Source organism: Cucumis melo, chromosome 1 (genome assembly GCF_025177605.1).
Source record: "Cucumis melo cultivar AY chromosome 1, USDA_Cmelo_AY_1.0, whole genome shotgun sequence".
In the NCBI taxonomy this organism is placed as follows: domain Eukaryota; kingdom Viridiplantae; phylum Streptophyta; class Magnoliopsida; order Cucurbitales; family Cucurbitaceae; genus Cucumis; species Cucumis melo.
In genome coordinates, this window is record NC_066857.1 from 23,422,477 (window position 1) to 23,445,582 (window position 23,106).

At 36.5% G+C, this 23,106-nt stretch overlaps 1 protein-coding gene across 3 annotated transcripts; it reads left to right on the top strand.

Moving 5' to 3' along the window:
• Nucleotides 1–2,155: 2,155 nt before the first annotated feature.
• Nucleotides 2,156–19,454, top strand: LOC103489740 (uncharacterized). 3 transcript variants are annotated; one of them, XM_008449034.3, is made up of 8 exons: nucleotides 2,169–2,379; nucleotides 2,469–2,542; nucleotides 7,076–7,156; nucleotides 9,579–9,671; nucleotides 10,268–10,387; nucleotides 17,811–17,882; nucleotides 18,495–18,572; nucleotides 19,052–19,454. In XM_008449034.3, exons 1-8 carry the CDS (start codon nucleotides 2,205–2,207, stop codon nucleotides 19,241–19,243), a joined length of 885 nt encoding a protein of 294 aa, XP_008447256.1. In that variant the 5' UTR covers nucleotides 2,169–2,204; the 3' UTR covers nucleotides 19,244–19,454. The 3 variants fall into 3 exon arrangements, with proteins under 3 accessions (XP_008447257.1, XP_008447256.1, XP_008447259.1); XM_008449035.3 differs by lacking the exon at nucleotides 17,811–17,882 and having other exon boundaries at nucleotides 2,156–2,379; XM_008449037.3 differs by lacking the exons at nucleotides 2,169–2,379; nucleotides 2,469–2,542 and adding an exon at nucleotides 3,886–4,085.
• The last annotated feature ends 3,652 nt before the right edge of the window (nucleotides 19,455–23,106 follow it).

Sequence of the window (23,106 nt, forward strand, 5' to 3'; positions counted from 1 at the left end):
CTCTGGCACGCCATGCTTTCTCATAACTCATATTTATGCCATAGTCTTGCCTCATGTCTTCTATGATATCACGTGGTTTGTATATGCGACCAGGTCCCTTGAATTTAGACTTTATTAATTCTCCAACAACCCAAGATTTTGCTTGCCTATGGTCACGATTCAAAAACTCAAGAGAACATGAATGAACTTTCACATACTTTTTAATCTTGAATATATTTGAATTCTTCAGTCTAACCGCTCGCAATCTCCAACCACACTTGTTGTCGATGCATCTAACGAAAAGAACCTCTTTTGTAGACTTTTTTACTACAAACTGAAAAAAAATTTCATTGCCAACACACTTAATCTCATTGACAAATCTCTCTTGCAAAAAAAGATTTGTCCTACATCCAACTCTTCACTTGTAGAGCTTTCTTCGAACCAGCCACTTCCTTTTGTCTTCAACTTCCGACTAGAGGAGCTGTAGTCAACTTTACCTTTTCCTTTGCAATCTTTTGTAGGAGCATCTCTTTGTTCTGGGATGTCAAACAATTCATTGTACATCTCAACTGACTCCCATGTAAAAGTATCATCTTTTGAATGATATGACTCATATGATTCCCATATAGCCGAATTGGTCCCTATCATGTTATCACACAAGCCAACCTGAACTTCACCAATATCAACTTCATTCTCATCTAATGTATCCATTCCAATTGGAGGATGAGAGTTTAAATTTTGAACTTGGTTGCTCCCAGATACTGAATTGTAATCTTTGTTTAACACTTTCATGCTTCAATTGCTTGTAGGCTCAAATGATAGGTATAGGGGGACCTCCAATGGATTTTCACTAAGAATATAAAATTTCAAATCACGGTCATTGCTTAACTCAAATGGAGGATCTTTCTTTTCCTCTTTGATCTCATATATACATCTTATCTTTATGTCGAACTTTGTAGGGTGAACTTCTGCAAGGTCATATAGTTCAGACTGTAAATCTTTGTGGGTTATTTCTTTATGGACAACAATGCCTTTTAACACTCCTTCTTCATATTTTCTTCGTCCCTCATCCCATGCACCACCGTGACGCACTAAAATCCGAACATGTGCCATCCTTAAACTACCTTAAGTAGTTTTGTATCTTCAAAAATTGATTTGAACTTAAGAACCTACAAGATGCGTGCAAGATGTAAAGAAACATGCAAAGAATAGATCTACATGGATTAAGAGGTGTACCAATTTGATTTTGAAATAAATAGTGAAAGTTTGGAACGTGCGAGATACATGCGAGATGTGTGCGAGATACGTGCGAGATAAAGCATGAGGGCTTAAGAGAGTTACTAAACATGCAAAGAATGGATTAGGAGGTGTACCAAGTTGATTTTGAAATAAATAGTGAAAGTTTGGAACGTGCGAGATACGTGCGAGATAAAGCATGAGGGTCTAAGAGAGTTACTAAACATGCAAAAAATAGCTCTAAATGGATTAGGAGGTGTACCAAGTTGATTTTGAAATAAATAGTGAAAGTTTGGAACGTGCGAGATACATGCGAGATAAAGAAAAATACGTGCGAGATAAAAAAAAAACCTTCATTCCTTCTATTCCTATTGCTTACTCCTCCTCTATTTGATCCAACTAAATCCTCATCCTCTAGTTCAATTCATTTTTCACTACCCATTGAACTTTCTAAGAACCTAAAACCAAACTTTGACTAAACTAATTTACGGCAAATAAGTCCAATTCCAAAAACCAGACAATTACGGATGAAAATAGCACCAAATACCCCAACCAAACATTTACTTACAGCAGATAAATTGAAAATCGGTTAGACATGAAACTCACCAAAATAAGAGAAAACGATCGAAGTTGATTGAATGGTCCGAAGAGGAGCGACGAAATGCACTGGACAACGACCGACGAAGGGCGGAGTAGGTTCAGGTGTTCTACGTGAAAGAAAAGAGAAGGGAAAGGGAACTATACGCGAAAGAGAAGGAATCGATCGTGGAGAGAAGGGAAAGCAAACGTGGAAGAGGGAAAGGAAAGGAAGGACATTTTTATCCATTCACACCCAAATTGTCCTAAAAGTCTTTCTTTTGAAAACTTGTCCCAAAATTCATTTAAAGCTCTTTATTTAACCTATTTTTGGCAATTTCCCAAAAAACTCCAAAATGTAAATAATGGGTTGAACGGTTAGAATTGGAGGGAATTGGACAAGGGGATGATGCATGACTCAACAAAACTCGAGAGAAACTGAGGAGCATCCTCGATTCTCTCTCATTGTTGCATATTCCAATTCCGCCGCAATGAGTAGTCCTTCAGAATCATCTAAAGCGAAGAAACGCCGAAGAGAGGCCGAAATTGAAGACGATGGTGGGGACAATACTGAAAATTTCTCTTTGGGTACTACTTTCTGGCTATTTTCTTTTTATCATTTTATTCGCCCAATTGCTGATTGATTGATACAGTTTGTTATGTTTACTTCAATGCAGAGGACTGTCTTACATTTAACGATACTTTGGCGGCGCTTCATATGATGCGAGCTCAGTTTCCCACCATTGACAAGGTTCAAGTTCTTTAATTTCATTTGATTTGTGTCTTTATATTGGTTTCTCAAGACGAGTATGTTATTGTTCCTTTCATGGAGACTTTAAGTAGTGAGAGCCAGATATATGTGTAATGGGGCTATTCAACTTGTTTAATCGAGTAGTTTAAAATTGTAGCTAGTGGGTTTTTTTTGCCAGTGAATGCGAAGTGTTGGATATGAGAGGCTCGGGGTTGTTCCACCTCCATGTCCGTGGGAGGTTTCCAGTTGAGGAGGAATTTGATAGGAATTTCCTTTTTTGGTTTTGTTATGGACCCATTTGATGGAGAGAACCATATTTGCCTATGGATTGTGGTGCTTGTTAGGATTATGAAGTTCAATCCTCAAACTAACCGAGTTCAAGTCCGATGTCTGGTCTAGATTCAAACGAAAGAATCTTTGAAGACATATGGGCGCTGTGGCACAAAGGTCTTTTGGACTACATTGAAAAAGAGACAGATCCTATGATATATGGCCCAGGCACGAGTGCATGATTTCGAACCTATAAACAAAGTTTTAATCTAGGTACAACTTGAGAGCAAATGGGGGATTTAAGAAAAGGCGAGTTGTTAGCGATCTGTGAAGGTTTTGGGGCTCTAGTCATCACTTATTAGTTGACTGAAAGTTGAAAGAATTTGGGTCATATTTTCAAAGGTGAGAAATACTATTGCAGGAATGTGTGCAATTTCTATTGTATATGAAGGTGAGATATATTACATTCACAACCTTCTATGGGATTGTCTTTTTGCGCAGTTGCGTTGATCTGGAGCAGATGGTTGAGGACTTTTGGTTTACGTATGGATTGGAGGAGAGATTGTTTCTCCATGATTGAGGAGGTTTTCTTGTCTTCGGTTTTCCATGAGAAAGACCATGTGATGTGGCAAGTGAGTTTTGTTTTTGCTAATGTTTGGAGTATTAGGCTAGAGAGGAAGAATAGGATCATTAGAGAGGTTGAGACGTCCAGTGAGAAGGTTTAGGAGGGGCTGGTTTAATGCCTTCTTGTGGGCCTTTGTTTTAGTTTTTTTTGTAATTATGATTTTGGTTTGATTTGTTGGATTGGAGCTAGGAGCTATTTTCTTAGTTTGGGGCTCTCTCTGCTTTTCTATGAGGTGTTTTTTCTGTAGGCCCCTTTGCTCTTATTATTTCTGCAAGAGAGTTTGATTTGTAAAAAGAAAAAGAAATTTGGTGTTTTTTGTTGAACCTACAGAGTCTGAAGGAGATAGAATTTAATTAGTTAAGGGTAAATTTATATAACTTTTTGTGGGTTTTATTCTCATTTTATGTTTCTTCTCTTGCTTATGTCATTGTTATTACTGCTTATGTAGAAGGAAAATTAAGGATTATGTGAACATTTCAAATTTCTAACAGTAAGTATACAAGCAAGGTTCTTGATGTTGATCTCAATTGACACTAAGGTTGTTTTTTTGAAGATTAGATCAATTAAATGTTTTTCTAGTGAATAGCTAAACCTAATATTGGGGAAGACAGATGTCTGATGGATGAAGACTTGAAGTGTTTGGAGAAGGTACTTCTTTTTCTCCATTGAAGTATTTACAAAAATGGTACAAAGTATATAGAGTGCTAGTTCAAATTAACATTGAATTTTGAGGGAACAAAAGTTTCAACCACAACTTTGAAAACTGTAGCAATAATAGATGGATTAGCAAGAAAGATGCCAAATGCTTCCCTTGCTGTAAGAAGGATGAAGGTGCTTTGGTGGGCTTGTTTTTTATGCCTTGTATTCTTTCATTCTTTCTCGATGAAAGTAGTTGTTATGATAAAAAAAGAAGGATGAAGGTGATGATAGTAAATTAAAGAAGCAAAAGAACAACTCAAAGGAAACTTTGTGGAAACTTGTCTCATAAGCGTTCACGTTGAGTCATTGAAATAGAAACTAGTGTAATGTTTTTTATTCAATTTGATAAAAGAAGTTAAAATTCAAAGTAAGATTGATAGAGTATCAATCTGGAAATAACACACAAAATACAGTAAGAAAAACGAGAAAAACCACTCTGTTATCCCCCTCTCAAGGATGAACAGCCTACACACTAAAATAACTTCCCCCCCCCCCCCCCCACAGACTCCTCTCAACCCCTTTAAACTACCCTGTCCTTCCTAAATAACTGTAAGACTCAACAACTGTAAAGATAACATTAACCATAAGACTCAAGAAACTGTAAAGATACATTCTACCCTGAGATTGCCTGAGCCAAAGCAATGCTACCCCGAGATCTCATCGAGCCAAAGCCATTCCTCCCCCAGAACGCCCCGAGCAGAGACATTCTGTCCCGAGATACATCAGAATTACCCCGTAGCTTCTGACTTCTCCTTCTTCTTTCTCCTACTATATGTAAATAATTTTGGAGGTCTAACACATTGACATATGGCTTACATACTACATATTATATTGGGCAACTGACAGTGCAACATCTATCTTGTGATCTAAAATCAAGATACGTTATGACCTTGAAGTATAGGTTTTAATGAAAATGTGAAATTGAGGAGTGAGAATGCAACTTATGGAATACATATTGGAGATTAGTTTGAAGATAAATAAATGCTGCAGATTGTTGTTGCATAGGATCGATTATCAAATATATTCCAGGTATTTGTCTCTTGTTCAAAAAAAAAATAAAAAAATCCAGGTATTAAGTTGAATCTCTTCTCTATAAGTAATCCTGATGAAGGGTTTTTTTTGGATAAAGAAACATTCCATTGTTAACTTGATGATGGAGGTTACTTGAGTGATAAACGGCTAATAGAAGCTTACTTGAGGCTTCATGTTAGTTGGTGGTTAGAGGCCACAATAGTTCTACACTAGAAATGAAAGTTTGTAAGGCATTTCGTATATCTTTTACACAAAGTGCAATTCAATAGGGTTGTTTATGACCTTATGTTACTTTAGCTGACAATTTTTTTGATAGAAACGACAACTTTCATTGAGAAAAAATGAAAGATTACAAGAGCATAAAAAAAAACAAGCTCCAAAAAAGAACCTCACTAAAGAAAGTGTTTTACTTTAGCTGACAATGTAAATGGGACAGCTATATTCTAAGCCACTGGTTTAAGCAGAACAATTGGGAAGATATCAAAGTAGTCAGAACATACCCTCAAGTATTAGGTATCTCACAATTGGGAAGATATGAACGTAGTAGGCCGATGTAGTTGGTGTTCTTAGAGTTTCAGTTTAAGTGGTGTTTGGAGTTTTCGTCTGAAGAGTCAATTTGTTCCATTATGGGTTGTGTTTGATTCTATTTTTTTTTTCTAGGAAAGTCCAGCATTTGGCTGTATTTTGTTGTCTTTGCTTTATCTTGCTTTTTATGTCTCATTGTATTTCAAGCATTAGCCTCTTTTCCTTTTTATCAATGAAAAGTTTTGTTCCTATTAAAAAAAGGTAAACCGATGTAGTTGCTTAATGACAAGTCTGCACTTAGGATAGGTATCTCATGGTTCAACTGTAAGACTCTGTATAGTTCTAGAGATATAATAGAGTGGAAGATAATTATGAAATAATTATAAATTGGTATCGTACTTCAAATAGGCAACAATATTGCTTGTATCTATGATGTTGATGGAGTAATGGCAAGTGAACTAGTAAAATTTGAAGAGGGTACTACAGACATTGCTCTGCAGTTAGAAATTTAGAATGAAATAACAAGGTGTTACAAAGTAATGGCAACATACTTGAAGACATGGATCAAACATAAAACAGAAAAATCTTTTTCTACTGGTTGTTATTGATGGACTGACAGAATGGTGATACATTTTGATCTCTAGTTGGGCTGAGTGTTAATGGGTTTCATCCATTGAATAAAACCCATAACAAGGTTCATGTTGTGGGAGTTGGTGATGTAGAGGGAGATGGAAGTTGAAGATTGCTGTTTGGTTTCCAGAGGAGAGATCATTAATATTTTAGTGCTTGGTTATCAATTGAACTTGGTCTAAGCTCTATTTTAAGTTTAACCGAAGATCAAGTGAATGGATCTTTGAGTTGCCATGTTTTGGTGTTGGCTGATAAAAACTCCTTGTATGGTTGGAAGACCTCCTCACGAAGCCATGTGCATGTTACTAGCATGACAACAACCTATAATCAGTGTTCTCTCAGTTGTGGGAAATGAAGGACATAGTGGCAGAAAATTTAGAGAAAAATCCTATGAGAAAATTCTACAAAGAAAAATTTATGCGTGTAATAGTGTCATGCTCTCTATTATTCTTCTCTTTTAATCTTCATTGGTGGAACTTGTAGAGTTGTAGAAGGCTGAGGCAGAATCAACATAACTTAATTACTGATGAACATGAGAAAGAAAAGTTCATGTCAATGTGCAGCAGATACTCTTAGCCACTAGTTATTTATTAGTCTGTCGTTATGAAATTGGTCTGTGCCCTGTTTTCTGCCTTGCTCTGCATTCTATGAAGCATTTGCATCTTAGTTTGGAAGACATCAATTCGATCCAAGCCCATTGAACATAAGTAGCTTATTACACGTGGTGTTTATTTACTTTTCCTTGTTTTCAGGTGTCAATTCAGCCATTCATTTTGCAATCACAGTTGTATAGTAGTTTGAAAGACCGAACAGAAGTAGACAGGGAACTAGAGGTCTGTACTTCTTTCCTATCTTTTACTCTGTAATTTCTAGGTATTTTTTTAAATGGATATGATTCTCTTTATTTAATGAATTAATAAAAGAGACCAATGCACAAAGTACATGATAATTATACTAAGAGTGAAAAGAGTGATCACAAACAAAAGTACAGACGAATTGAACAATAGAAAAAAAAAACACAAGCGAAACCCTGAGCAAAACAGAAGAAAAATAAGAACAAAGCAAACTTAAAAAAAATTTCCACAAGAAGCCCAAGAACAGCTGAAGATTGCAGACTAAAAACTTCAAAATGGATGGGAGGAGAACAGCAAGGGAGAGCAAATTGCCAAGCAGCTTGTTGATGAAAAAATATGCCTACTAAGTAGTCCTTAATCTTTGAGTGAGTGACTAGAACCAGAATATTTGGGAAGAACGTTAGAGGGTCAAATAATAGAAGCTTCCGTCAACCTCTTGTGATCCACTAACACGACTCAAACCAAAATAATTCCACATTTCTCAACAATAGACTTCAAGTGATCTGGAATTTCCCAGTGCTGAGCTTGTGAAGAAAATAAAGAGGTCTGTTTCTCAGCAATTAGATCCTTCTCTGTCTGAAACAAGGTATTGAGATCAAATTCTGAAGGATCCTTAATCAACTGGTCATCCTTCTCTGCTGTCTTTGGCATATGTTTGGCTTCCTCGCTGCTCACACTAAAAGGAGAGTCGAGATCTGAGACACTCTTCTTTCTTGATGAAGCGAATAGAGTTTGGGTAGGAGAACCTCTAAAAAATTTTACATTGGAATTAGGCAAGGAGAAAACTGATTATTTAAAATGAGGATGAACCTATCTCTGATGATCTGACTTGTTTGATTGAGAAGGGGCTTGCAAAAGGGCACAACTTGCCTCCAAAAAAATCAGGGTTCTTATCCAAAATCATTTTCTAAGTTTATAAGTCTTCTCCATGCATTAACCTCTGACGATGGAAAGTGGAAGATTTGTTTTTGGTGCATGTGAGATGACGCTCGAGCAACACCTAAGAAACCAAAAATATATTCAAGAGAGAAAGAATAAGCCTAGGGCCTTTGGGGGCAGAACCCCTCCCAAACAAGCTACAAAAGATTTGCCTTCTAACATCTAGTAATAATTATAGGCCTATAATTACAAAAGATGATTTGAGAACATATCTTAAAAAATCATTTTATTTCTTCCACTAGCAAGAAACCAAAATAGGGCTCCAGCCAAACAACTCCCAACAATCTTTTCCTTTTTGATCTCTTGTACTTCGATTGTTGGGCAATTTTCTATTACCTTGGATCAGCCAATTGTCCACTGGACTAGGGCCAGGTTCTTCTCTTATGTTGTAGAAGTGTATTTTCTAGTGTAAAAACAACCATGAATTTTAGCTACTTGGTCTATTGAGAGGTTCCCGTCTTGACATTCCACTCCTTGTGCCACAGAGCATTGATCTTCATCTACTAGCTTTACTTCGGCAGGGATAATGCACCATAATTTCTCTTCAACCATTATGGCAAATTTCACACAATTGATAAGGGTAGAATTATTTTCAGAATACCCATATAAAATCTTCGAAAAGGTCCCGTGTAGTCTTAAAGACTTCCAATCTCCACAATGTTTCTGAATTTAGGCCACCCTCCATAAGAAGAGACCAAATTATTTTTGTCATGTTCTTTTGCCTCCCATAACGCTGTTTATAGTGAGAATGAGGTGAAAGTAACCCATCCCTATTCATCGCAAGCATGTGAGCTGTCTCCTTGGAAGGGCATTTAAGAAGGGCCTTATCCAGTTGGAATGGATTTATGATGAAAGACTCCTGCGTTTGAATCTGTATTGTTTGTGTTTCAAGTTTTCAACAATCCTTTACCAGTCATCATGGAAATTGTCACCATCAGCATTTCCTTCAAATTTAATTTTCTCACCTCCTCTTGAGCCTTTTAGTTTGAGCCTCAGTGAAGAAGTATTTAAAGGTCCTCCATTCCTGAAATTGGCTTAAGAGCTTCAGCATACTTAATATCTCCTATGACCCTGTTTTCTTTCTGGGAGCTTTTAGCTGAACATTTTCTTTTTTAGAAGTCCAGAATGAGAGTCCTGAAAGTTGCCCATCCATTTGGCTGGGGAACTTACGCCATTGCAACAAGTCTTTCTAAAACATTCCTGCGACTGAGGGACTGGCTAATATCAGGTCTTCCAAGGTGATTGCAGTGCAAACCAAACTAGCTCAATTTCTGCTGGTGTAAATGCGAAGATTCTCTTGTCTGATTATGCGTAGGATTCTTATAGAAAAATGTGCTGTGCAGGATTACCTTCTCAATATCATTTTCAGTTGTACTTTTTCTTACCTCAATTTTATAATTTTTCAAAAGCATTTTGTATTTGGTTTATGGTGATCTTTGTTTATAGATTTTGTTTTATGCAGTGTCTAAAACGAGAAAAAGTAGTGCGGGTATTCAAACTAAATACTGGACAAGATGATCATGCAATAATGTTTTTGGATGACTATCTGAAGCAGGTTAGTTTTATTTAGTATGTAAGTATATAAAGTTTCATTTTATAACTTATGCCTGATACTTTTTCATGGGACATTTGATTGCTTGTAATATGTGTGTGGACATTTGAGGGGTTGATTGGTCCTTGGCTTTCTCTTGGACTTGGTCCAAATGGTTACAGCCTTCTTGATTTGCTTGAACATTGATTATCATTTGGTTAGGTGTGTCCAAAGCTTTCTGTTGGGAACATCTGTTGAAAAAGAAACGTAGAATTTATGAAGGGAAGAGTAAAGTTAAGGAATTGATGGGTTTGGCATGTCTTGAACATTTTTTTTTTCAATTATCCATTTTTTAAATAAATTTTTATGATTGCCAATTGGTGCGCCTTTTCTAAGTGCCTTTGTATGAGGATGTATGATTACCTTCCTCTTTGAGTTTTGTACTTTTTGCAATTTCTTATCCATTATAATTTTAAGGGATTTGTTTTAATATATTCCGTTTCAAATATTAGCTTGTGAATTTGTTTGTTACTCAATGATGCATTTAATTTCTGTCATAATTTTCAAGTTCTCTGTCTTTGTCTCCTTTTTCCTTTCTGTATTTAACTATGTCTATACAGATTGACCATGCGATATCAAGATTTGAAGAAAGGATGAAACGTGGCAAGGAGATTTTTCTATGGTTTAAGACGCATGTTATTGATTGCAAATTGGAACCTAGTATTGGACATCAGGAGCTTGTGAGTAAATGTATACTCTCTATAGACTCTAAATTCTATGGGCTGTTTCAATAGTTTGTTTCAAAATGGAAATAGATTTATGCTAATATGAAAGGATGTGATGCTAGATGTTGCATTTTACATTCATATATTCAAAATAGTAGATGGAGATAAAAATGTGAAAGTCATATACTTAACTAAGCTGTACACGTAGCTTGATCATATAAGGAGTTATTGGGACTGTTTAGGTCTCTGCAGCAATATGGGGCTTGGTGGAAAATTCAACATTATTTGTTTGGTATGAAAACTTAAGTAGGAAAGCAAAACTGGTAGTAAGGTGTTGGATTACTTGATTGAGGACTGCAGAACTGGAAGTAAGAAGGCGTTGGATTACTTCAACAAGGAAATGCCAAATAACCGGGAGGATGCAAAAAATAAGCCTGATTGACGGTAATATGCACCATGATCATAATTATATGTGTGATTAATATGCGATGAGTGCACCAAGTACAAGCAAAAAATTTGGTTTGATCCTGGAAACCAAGGAAAACCTAGAGTTTCTGGTGTTCATTGAGAAGTCAGATTCTGCAACTTGCTTCTTTGAGTTGAATTTGAAGTCTTTTTCTTCAATTTGTTGCAAGTCTTGTCTAACTTGGTGCTGCATGACACTATGTTAACAAATTTTGTTAAGTACTAGGAGGACTTCTTGGGAACAAATATCTGGTGCTCAAGATATGTGGAACATCTCATCTACAGTGAGAAAATGCAATATAGTTTACTTTTCATAGGATGTTCTGTTGCAATCGCAACACTCTCCCTCAGCTCAGCTATGTCCCCAGACCTTTTTAGCCAAACATCCTTCGTGACAGCTTTTGTATGCCCTTCTTCAAACAAGCAAGCGAATGATTTTGCAGAAATTTATCTGACTGAAAGGTAGAAGAGTGGCTTGGCCTAATGAATTCCCTTTTAAATGCTTGCCACTCAAACATAGTAGATTAGAGATTCTGGTGTTAAGGATATCATGGTGGCTTCTATAGCAGATGAGCCCTCATTACTCCATTTCATGAACCACAGTTGAGGATAGTGCTTTCCCAAAATTTTCGAGCCCTTGTAGAAAGTAAATAGTTTGTCTTTGGATTTTATTTGGAATTGGCTTACCACTGATAAGTTAATACTAATCCGAATTAGATAAACAGCCATCATGTTCCAGCTGAACTGGTGTCTCTCTATATGTTTCAGAATAAAACAACCAGTTGCTATTCCTTCATAGTGACTATTCTCTGCCACTGCGGGTTTGATAGAAATTATTTCGATCTTTGACAACCAAGGATGGCTGGTCATATTTTTAACCTCTGTGCTGTGTCTCCTTCCAAAGCAAGGTGGAGTTCTGTGGTTTTGAATCTGTACTTCAGCCTGAGGCTCTCGTTTTTAGTAATATTGTAATAGGGAGTCATGCAATTTGTTCGCTGACCAATAAATTTCTTGGGTCTGTGTAATATACTCTTCATACTGCAGTTAACTTTGTACTGGACAACTTTAATTTAGGTTCATGCCTTGGTGAGCGATTGGTTAGAGCATTTGTCATGGACCACATATTCCAACAGAAAGCTAAAAGTTGTGGCTTTGCGCTCTTTATGCTAGAAAGCTTCTCCTTGGAGCTCGGGTCGTAAAAGTTTTTGTAATTATTGAAAGCAATTAACAACAACACGAGGCTTACGTGGAAACCCGAGAATCGGAAGAAAAACCACGATACTTTAGTTTTTATTATTTCTCTTATGAATGAATACAATAGGTACAAAGGGAGAGAATAAATAGAGTACAATAGGAGTAAGAAAGGAAAAGATTTAGGAAATAAAATCTTCTATATTATTCTTTCCAAAAATACTCTTAGGGCAAAACTCTACTAATTCTAACATTCCCCCTCAAGTTGGGACGTAAATATCAATGAGTCCCAACTTGCTAACACAAAGGTTGAAGTGTAGTATAAGAAGCCCCTTGGTGAGAACATCAGCAACCTGTTGGTTTGAAGGAATGTACAAAATGCATATGCTTCCATTGTCAAGTCTTTCTTTGATGAAATGGCAATCAATCTCAACTTGTTTAGTTTTATCATGTTGAACTGAGTTGTTAGCAATACTAATAGCGGCTTTATTATCACAAAAAAGCTTCAATGGTGTCTCACATCCCTGATGAAGATCTGACAAGACTTTCTGGAGCCAAATTTTCTCACATATTCCCAAACTCATAGCTCTGTATTCAGCCTCAGCACTGCTCCTGGCCTCAACACTTTGCTTCTTACTCCTCCAAGTTACAAGATTGCCCCAAACAAAGGTAAAATAACCGGAGGTAGATTTTCTGTCAACAATAGATCCTGCCCAATCCAAGCCAGTATATGCCTTAATGGTCTTTCTATTTGTTTTTCTAAACATCTCAACCCTTTACTAGGTGTATTTTTCAAGTATCTTAGAATTCTGTTAACAGCTTCCATATGTTTCTCATAGGGAGCCTGCATAAACTGGCTGGCAACACTCACAACAAATGAAATATCAGGACGAGTATGGGATAAGGCGCTAATATTGTTCTTTATCAACTGGAACTTAATCATCAGAGTTTCCTAGTTTACAGTTGAATTCAATAGGAGTATCAGCAGGACGACATCCCAAAATATCTGTCTCGGTTAGCAAATCAAGGGTGTATTTTCTCTGAGACACGGAGATACCTTCTTTATATCTGGCCACCTCTATTCCAAGGAAATATTTCAGATTTCCCAAATCCTTTATTTCAAATTCATCACCCATTCTCTGCTTTAGTTGACTGATTTCTATTTGATCATCTCCAGTCAAAACAATGTCATCCATATAAACTATTAGAATAGCAATCTTCCCTGTCTTGGAAACATTTGTAAATAAAGTATGGTCAGAGTACCCTTGACTGTACCCTTGGGACTTGACTAAGGTAGTGAATCTGTCAAACCATGCTCTCGGAGACTGTTTTAGACCATATAGGGATTTCTGGAGTTTACACACTTGCTGACCAAATTGCGCTTCAAATCTTGGCGGGGGCTCATGTAGACTTCCTCCACAAGGTTTCCATTCAAAAAAGCATTCTTAACATCCAGTTGGTATAGAGGCCAATCTTTGTTCACAGCAACGGATAGTAGGACTCTAACAGTATTCAACTTAGCAACTGGAAAAAAGGTTTCTGAATAGTCAATACCATAGGTCTGAGTAAATCCCTTTGCAACTAACCTTGCCTTGTGTCTATCAAGCGTACCATCTGCTTTGTATTTAAGAGAGAACACCCATTTGCATCCTACAGTTTTATGTCCCTTAGGTAGAGCACAGATCTCTCAAGTTCTATTCTTTTCAAGAACCTTCATCTCTTCCATAACAACATTTTTCCATTCAAGACACTCTAGAGCAGTGTAGATATTTTTCGGTATTATAGTAGAGTCAAGGCTTGCTGTAAACGCTCTAAATTGTGGAGAGAGATTATCATAGGAAACATAGTTGCAAATGGGATGTTTAGTGCAGGATCTGGTACCTTTTCTCAAAGCAATGAGAATGTCAAGAGAGGGATCATACTCATCAAGTTTCCTTGTATGACCCTGTTCAACTTCTTTGTTACTGGTTTCTATTCTAACCTCAGTCTCATCATTACGGTTCTTTTCTTCCATATTTTCAAGAACAGCAACATCAGACCTGTCATTCTCACTCATCGTATTATTAGTACAAGGTTCTGTAGGGTTTTCCATACCTTGGTCTCGAGGAGGTTTGAAGTCTTGGACTGGAGCCGGCGGTTGACTAGTAGGGGACCCAACTTCCTTTTTGAGATTCCTCCTGTAATATGTTTTCCCGGGAACTTGGTTTGTGGGTAAGATTATGGGATGAGGATCAACGTCAGATACGGTACTAGGAGTAGGTTCAATAAATTCAAAGGTGCTGTTAGACTCTTCACTCACACTCTCCTCCTGAAGATGGCTAACAGGAAAGTAGGGTCTATTCTCACAGAAAGTAACATCTACAGTGACAAAGTATTTCCTAGATGGCGGGTGAAAGCATTTATAACCGCGCTGGTGAAGGGGATACCCAACAAACACACAAGCTTGAGCCCGAGGGGTAAATTTGATCTGATTAGGGCCAAAATTATGGACATAAGCGGTACACCCAAATACACGAAGAGGAACCTCAGAAACAAGACGAGTATAGGGGTAAGACTCCTTAAGACAATCTAAGGGAGTCTGAAGGTGGAGGATACAAGAAGACATTCTATTGATTAAGAGAGCGGCTGTAAGAATAGCATCTCCCTACAGGTATGATGGAAGGGAAGTGGAAAGCATAAGGGAACGGGCTACTTCCACAAGGTGACGTTTTTTTCGTTCGACCACTCCATTTTGTTGAGGAGTGTAGGCACACGAGGTTTGGTGAACAATCCCCTTGGAGGCTAGAAATTCACTAAGGTTATGGTTTTGGAATTCCTGACCATTATCACTCTGAAGAATTGCAATTTTTGTATGGAATTGTGATTCAATAGTATGATAGAAGTTTTGGAAAATGGATGAAACTTCAGATTTATCTGTGATAAGGTAGACCTAGGTAAGACGGGTATGGTCATCGATGAAAGTTACAAACCACCGCTTTCCTGATGAGGTGGTGACCTTGAAAGGTTTATATGGTTGTGAGGGAAAAGAGACCCGATGTTGTTTAGCCCGGATACGCACATCACAAGATAGAGAAGAGACATCAAGTTTAAGAAAAAGGTAGGTAAATAAATATTGCATATATGTAAAGTTTGGGTGGCCGAGTCGAAAATGCCACAACATACAATCTTGTTCAGAAGTGCTAAAGTAGGACGACAGTAAACTAACCCTAGAGAAACTACTGCAGGAGGTATCTTCATCAAGGATGTAAAGTCCCCTGCTATGCCGGGCAGTGCCAATCGTCTTTCCCGAGCTCATGTCCTAAAAGTAAACCGATTCGGGTAAGAAGATAGCTTTACAATGCAACTCACGAGTGATCTTGCTTATAGATAACAAATTGTAAGACAGTTTAGGGACATGCAAAACATTCTGGAGAGCAAAACCGTCAAAGGGAACTATTTGTCCTTTGCCAGCAATCGGAGCTAGAAAGCCGTCGGCTATTCGGATTTTTTCATTACCGGCGCACGGAGCATACGAGATAAAGTGTTCCGAAGAACCTGTCAAGTGATCTGTAGCCCCCGAGTCTAAGATCCAGGGATTCTTCCCATCAATGCTAATAAGTCCAAGGACTGAGGCATACCTGACTGAGCAATGGCACCCAGAGTCGGAGTCTTGGTCTGGCTCGCAGTAGGACTAGTTGATTGAGAAGTGCTGGCAAGGGTAGTCTCACTAATGTAGGCACGTCTTGAGTTCTATTTCTCGTTGGAGGACCGTTTCTTACCTCCTGGGGGACGACCGTGGAGTTTCCAACACTGTTGTTTGGTATGCTATTGTTTCTTGCAGTGCTCACACACAGGGATTGACTTCCCATTATTCTTGTCACTATCATGATTTGAGGACCGAGCGCTAAAGGCAGCGGAGTTAATGGTAGGGGCAGTCAATACACCCATGGCATTAGTGCGATCCTCTTCCAGGTAGACTTCAAAACGCACTTCCATTAGGGAGGGAAGAGGTCTTCGTCTGAGTATACGACCATAAACAGTACCAAATTTGGGATTAAGTCCTGCAAGGAAGTCATAAACACGATCAGCCTCTTCAAGTTTAGCATATTGTGTACCGTCATTTGGTGTGTCCCAAACTGTCTCTCTGCACAAATCCATCTCTTGCCAGAGGAGAGAAAGCTTGTTAAAATAGGTAGTCACGTCCAGGGTCCCTTATTTGCAATTATGGACATGTTTTCGCAGTGTATACAACTGAGAAGCATTATGTCGTTTCGAGTAAAGGGTCTGAGTTGTATCTCATAAATCTTTTGTTGTGGCTGCATATAGTAGAGGCTTGCCGATTTGCCATACTATTAATCAGCATGGACCGAATAAGTGGGTCCTCCCCTTTCCAGAGTCGTTCCAAGGCGTCTCCCGGTGGAGGACGTACAGTCTCTCTATATAAGAAGCCGAACTGGTGGCGACCTTCGAGGAACATCTTTATTGATTGGGACCAAGAGAAATAATTTTGCCCATTTAATTTCTCACCTGAAAAATCTCCTGTAGACGAACCCAAAGAGTCAGTTATATAATTTGATGGTAAATTACGGAACGAAGTTACCGGGTTCTTGGAATACATCGGCAACTCGGTTGGTTTGGATTGCGTCGAAGACTCGCCTGCTTCAATGTCCGATCTATTCTGGGGTTGACCAATCCCGTTACCAGAAAACAACGGTTGTTGTAAAGAGTCAACATACAGCGGATGCTTACTGTGCAGATTTGACAGATTTACAGTTGAGGGTTGCTGTCCGGAGTTCATAGGCGGCGCCTAAGGATGCGGATGGCCGGAAGGGTATGACGGTTGGACATCCGATGACGCGTAGAGGGGAATAGGCTGGGCGGTGAGATGAAAAGACGATGGCGCGCGGGCCCACGCGCCGGACAGGAGCGGCGCATGAGGCATTTTCTGGTCAGACGGTGGCTCGTACGGCTGCGAAACTACTCCCGTTGGGTAGATCGGCGATTTCTGTAGGTTTTGGAGCAGTTTCTCCATGGCGGCGGTGTCCACGGCGGCGGCGGTGGCAGTGACGGGTTCAGTTTCGATCTGGGTTTCTCCTAGGTTATTTTCTAAGGTTTCGTTATTGCTTTGCTCTTATACCATATTAAAAGCAATTAACAACGACACGAGGCTTACGTGGAAACCCGAGAGCCAGGAGAAAAACCACGATACTTTAGTTTTTATTATTTCTCTTATGAATGAATACAATAGATACAAAGGGAGAGAATAAATAGAGTACAATAGGAGTAAGAAAGGAAAAGATTTAGGAAATAAAATCTTCTATATTATTCTTTCCAAAAATACTCTAAGGGCAAAGCCCTACTAATTCTAACAGTAATTATTATCCATTTTTTATTAGCTAATAGAACTTATTGGCAATCCCCTTGGCTTTAGGTTCTTGACTTATTCTTTTCTTCCAAGAAACAAAAGGTTTATGGCTTTCGTTTCTTGACTCATTCTTCTTCTTCCAATAAACAAAAGGTTTATGTTTACAAAAGGTTTATGGCTTTAGGTTCTTGACTTATTCTTCTTCTTCCAATAAACCTTATCTTTTACGAGAAACACAAATTGATAATAAGAAACACAATAATTTCAATTTAACTACATTGAATTTCTGTTCTTCTAAAGAGAGCATATCAATATCATTCTGCTGAGCAGGATACTTGACCTGTAAATTCTAATTCCTCATGAAAATTTTGAACTAGGGCTTAAAATTTTCCCTTGTGTAGAGAAAAAGAAACTCGACTGGTTATTTTCTTGCTGCAGTGCACTCTCTTATCTCTTGGGGGAAAGATTAAAGATGAAGATATCTCCCTCCTGATGAACACTGGACTCTTAGTAAGTAATTTTGAGATTCTCATTAAAACTTCCTTTAATGTGGAAAAGAGCAAGTATATGGTTAGAGTTGAGATAACAAGGATTTAGTTCTTCTATCTCGATGAAGGATGTGTATTAGAGACGACCATTAGAGATGACCTGAAATAGAGAGAAAGCTTGTTGCATCATGTAGGGTCCCCGTGCCCCATAAATTATGTTTTTGATATGTTGCTGATTAGCTCTTGTTCACTTGCATTCGCTAGGCCCCTGCACCAAATGCTCATTTCTTATTCTATCAATCTCAGCTGATCATTGCACTAAACATTTTAGGTTGCATGTATAATATAATTATAAGATCTTCAAAAGTTCACGGGGTCACACTTGAGATGGTCTGCCTTTGAGTCCATTGTTCTCCCATCAGGAACCGTACATTTCTTTGTTTTTTTATATTTTTAGGTTACCTTTAAGAACAAGACTTCCTTTCCGTATATGGTCTTTTATGGCTGTTTTAACGTAGATCACTGGCCCTTATTTATTTGATCAAATAGAACATTTAATGAAAACTCAAAATTTGCTTGCTTCTAAGTATTTTCAGTTATGTTGAGCCATTTTCACTTCTACTTTTCTTTCCAGAATCGCCAACTTATAGATCCAAACGTGTATTGGTTTGCAATTCCAAGTATTGGTTCTGTACTGAAAGACATTTCTCAGGTATCTGAAATAATTTCCTATTGAACTTTCTTCACAATTTGTTTGTATTTCCGCAATATGTTACGTAGGGTGGCGCCCAATCTAAAATTGGAGACACTTGTATATTTATTAATATTGACAGTTGATTGGGCGGTTGTTGATTCACACCGATAAAAACTCGAGTGTAAGGTATCATGGGAATTGGTGAAGGATAGATCTATTAATTGGAAAAGGATCGAAACTTATTTAACAAGTACTTGTATCTAGAGGGAATAAATAGAGAACTTTCTCGTGAAATTACGTCTTTCATCTAACTTATGGTTTGGATGTATGAATAAGTTCTAAAATTTAATGAAAATTGTGACTTATACGACCTTACTTGAATATAATAAGATTATGTGCAACTTTATCCTTGAATTTTGTTGAAAATTCTGACTTGACTTTCACTAAATATGATGTACTGATGTATTTGTGCTCTTTTCTTCTTTTTCTTAATTCAGGGTAGAAAGGAACTCGTTTCTTTGCTGAAACGTACCAAATACAAAGAAATGATGATGACATCTTTGCAGAAAAAGCGTCTTCGCTTTTCTTCACTTGATATGAGATTTCATATACGAGATTTAATTGGCTCCGGTTACCTCCGAACTGTGCAGTCACCGACAGGCTTACTTGTTCAGTTATCGAAAGATTAAAATCAGGAGGACTGAATCATATGCTTCTGTTTGCTTTCCTCCCCCACTTGTTTATTAACTAAGTAATTTGCTATTACTTCAAACTTTCTTGTATTTGGGGCGCTACTTTCCTTTCATTAAATCAATGAAAATTTTTATGTCCTTTCAAAGAAAAAAAAGATCTATCACTTGAATAGTCTTTAATATATAATATACTAGAATTCAGAGAAAAGTTCAATTTAGTCTAATTTTGGCCGATATCCATTATTCCAATTGTGTTGGGCGATCCTAAGTAGTAGTTCTTTTGTTGGGATGTTTCCAAATGTAGTAGAATGAGCAAAAATATTTACAAAATATATCCGTTTTTTCAATTACAATAATTTCTCTTTTGTTTGTTCAAATGTTTTCATTTATTTATTTATTATTACTACTACTTTGTTACCGGGATTAATATTTTTTGTTTTGTTTCATTTCGTGGCTAGTTTCAAGTAATTTCATGTTAGAGGTTGGACATTTTTGTGACATGTTTTAGTGTGTTAGTTGAATTTCATATGATTTACTGCTCGATGCCATCGACAATTTTCTGAAATAGTTATGAATTATGACTTTCAAGAGGTACTAATTTCAACATCGGATGAAATTAAAAGTTTGTAATTAAAATTGATACTACCAATACTTTTGATGGAATTTAAAGTTTCACTTTCTATTGGATGTTTCAAGTATTTGTATCTTTAACTTCGCAGAGGCTCAAATGGAAGCTAAGCATCATCAACATGACAGATAAAAAGTGTTCATAATTCATAAGCCATTATCACAAAGGGTAGTTAAGACTTAAAGAGGAAGGATGTGTGTTCTTAATCTTTGTTATTTTTATCATTATCGAAATGAGAACTATTGAATTTGTGAACGTTTTAGTTTATGTGGGTCTACCTTAAGTTCAATTGTATGTGAACATTCAAATGACCCCACTTGAATACTTAGAATAACATTTGGGGTATCTTCTCATTTTTTTTTTTAGGATTTCAGAATCATTGATTTTCTTTTTCTCATTTCATTTTGATTCTTTGATGTACAATTGAAATATCAATATTATACTATTGATACGTTAAACGGAATGCATTTTAAAATAGTAATAATATACATTTGAAAGGTTGATGATATACTTAAAACCTAGCCATTTTGGTTCTTACGTATATCATATTGAATGCTATATACTTAGACAATATTATTGATATGCTTCTCTCTCGATATAATACAAACGAAATATGAAGCATATTCGTTATCCTATTGACCTAAATGTATTCTATATGTTGTCAAAGTCATATGAAAATCTAGAAGATAGAACAAATTGCATAAACTATTGGTACTTATTTTGCAAGACACACTCAAGATGGGGTTGTACCTTCGACCTTGAAAGAAAAAAAATGTAATTATCGTTAAGTCCATCTTAGAGTTAAAATATTTATTGTCAACTTCACACAACTAAGATATACTATTAAAACCAAATAAAAATTTTAAATACTCACAACTGAGATCAATTTATATCAACCAAATGATCGTTAATTGTATACTAATATGTAGTATATCATACGTACACATTAACATTGTTAGGAATGACTATCTTTGTAATGATTTACAGTTAACATTTCAAGAGAAAATATGATAATTGTTATTATTTTGATGGTTACAAATATTGTAATTGTTTTATGATTATATGTTATGTTTTAATACACTAACCGTTATAGATCTAAAATAAAATTTAGATATAAAATCGTTATTTTTTCTATATATTTGAGAAAAAGATTTTGGTGTGAGTATTTCTTTTCCTCGTCAAACTTTTGTTTTTTCTCTATGCAATATTTTTCTTGTTTCCGTTTCTTACTCTGGCGAGTGCACGATTAAGTTGGAAAGTTGTGTTAACTTTGGAGAGCAACCGATATATGCAATTGAATTTTGCTTTCGAAAGGCAGATCTTCACTATGACACAACAATGATTGACATTTAAGGCAAAGTGAAATTTAAATTATAAATAAACAAAAGTTAGATTTAAATAATTTGATATATTTCAATATTTAGAAAACCATCGTTAGGTTTTGTAAACTTATATATTTTTCACCCGTCACAATTTTCAATATTGAATCTAGCTTGGTCACCAACACTTTTTGTTGGTCATGCTCACTTTTGACTTAAGTTATCTTTCGATCTCTCTTGAAAGAAAACAGTAATTCAAAATTTTGATTTATACCACAATTTTGGTCTCTTTTGAGTTAATAGAATATCTAATAATAACTATCATGTACACATTTTCTCTTTATCTACTAAACATAATATATGTGTTCACTGAGCATCTTGTAGCCATCATGTCTTAGTTAGTTTTCCTAAGCCCTTCATCAATGGTCTTTATTGATCCCTTCATGTGAATATGAAGGATATTATTGTTTATACGAATTGATTTTCTTTAATAAAAGTTCTAAATGTTAAGGCAGTTGAAGAAGAAATTTAATGATTTAATTAGATATTTGATCCATTTTAAAGGCCAAAAATAGCAAATGTCTTGGTTTTTGAAAAAAAAGAGTAAAATGCCCCTTTGCTGATGTCATTATTGTGTAAAGTTACAATATTGTCTTTTCTTTTCATTTTCGTACGTTTTCTCCCTTTTTTTTTCTTCCTCTACATCTTCTTCTCTGGCACGACGAGTCCACACAAGCAACTCCAGCGTGACCAACTCTGGTAAAAAAGAGCGATGAAGAGTGAGAGAGAGCTAGTGAGAGTGTGTAAGAGATGATGGAAAAAACAAAGCACTAGAGACATGCAGCACCGGAAGGTATAGATCATGCTTTACTCTATATGCATCTAAACGATTTAGAAGTTAACATGCATCTACCATGCGATGAACCTAAACGAAGAGAGAGGAAGGTAAACGATGTTCTTACCTTTGTAGTTCTCAACTTCTTCTTTGGTCCAAAACTTCTTCTCTTCCTGAAAATCACGAACAAGGACAACCATCAAGCTGACCTACTATGCTCAGGACCAAGAACGGAGTTGTGGGACTCGGTTATGCGAAGAGAATTTTAGAGAGAGATGGGAGTCAATCGTTTAGGTGTTTTTCTAGAGAAAACCTCATTCTTTTCTCATTCGGTAATGAGAAGTTTTATATGAAATTTACATGCAAATTTGCATGTAAATTATTTCATATCTTATCAACACCTAATCAATTCATTAACTCTTTAATGAAATTAGTGGCTTCAAATTCATAATAATTTGCCACATTTCCCATTAACTGTTATTAATAAAGTAATTAGCCAAATGGGCATTTTGGTCATTTGACCAACTTAAGTCAAAGTCAAACTTTGACTTTTCCTAATTAAAAGTCAATTCGTTGACTTTTTACTATTTTTTTCGTCTTGACTAATTCTAACCTCTCGAGTATGAATCCATAGTCATTTTTCTAAAATTCAAATCATATTTGAATATAAATTTGGTCAAAGTTAAAAGTCAACATGTTGACTTTTACAACTTTGACTATTTCTAAATTTTTCAAGCTTTTAAATATGAATCTATATTCATATTTAAATCATATTTAAATACAAAACTTAAAGTTTATTTCTACCGACTTATATCTTATATATTTGTCGGTTTCTCTCTCTTATCTTTATTCGAACAATTCGAATTACTTCAACATACTTGTTCTTAGTTGAATCCATATGAGCTAGTAGGAGAACCTAATGGACCTATAGATCATGGGCTCCAACGATTCAAGATTAACTGGCTAAACTCTTTTAGACCAAAGTTAATCAACATTCGTTAACTAAAGAGTCATTCCACTAAAGACTCTTAGCTGCACTCCCCTCACTATAGATATATTTCTATCTACTTGATATAAT

Excerpts from the sequence above, each read along its gene's own strand:
- LOC103489740 (XM_008449034.3), top strand. The coding sequence starts at position 2,205 with ATGACTCAACAAAACTCGAGAGAAACTGAGGAGCATCCTCGATTCTCT. Across the intron at positions 2,380-2,468 it reads TACTGAAAATTTCTCTTTGG|AGGACTGTCTTACATTTAAC; the intron begins GTACTACTTTCT and ends ACTTCAATGCAG. Across the intron at positions 2,543-7,075 it reads AGTTTCCCACCATTGACAAG|GTGTCAATTCAGCCATTCAT; the intron begins GTTCAAGTTCTT and ends CCTTGTTTTCAG.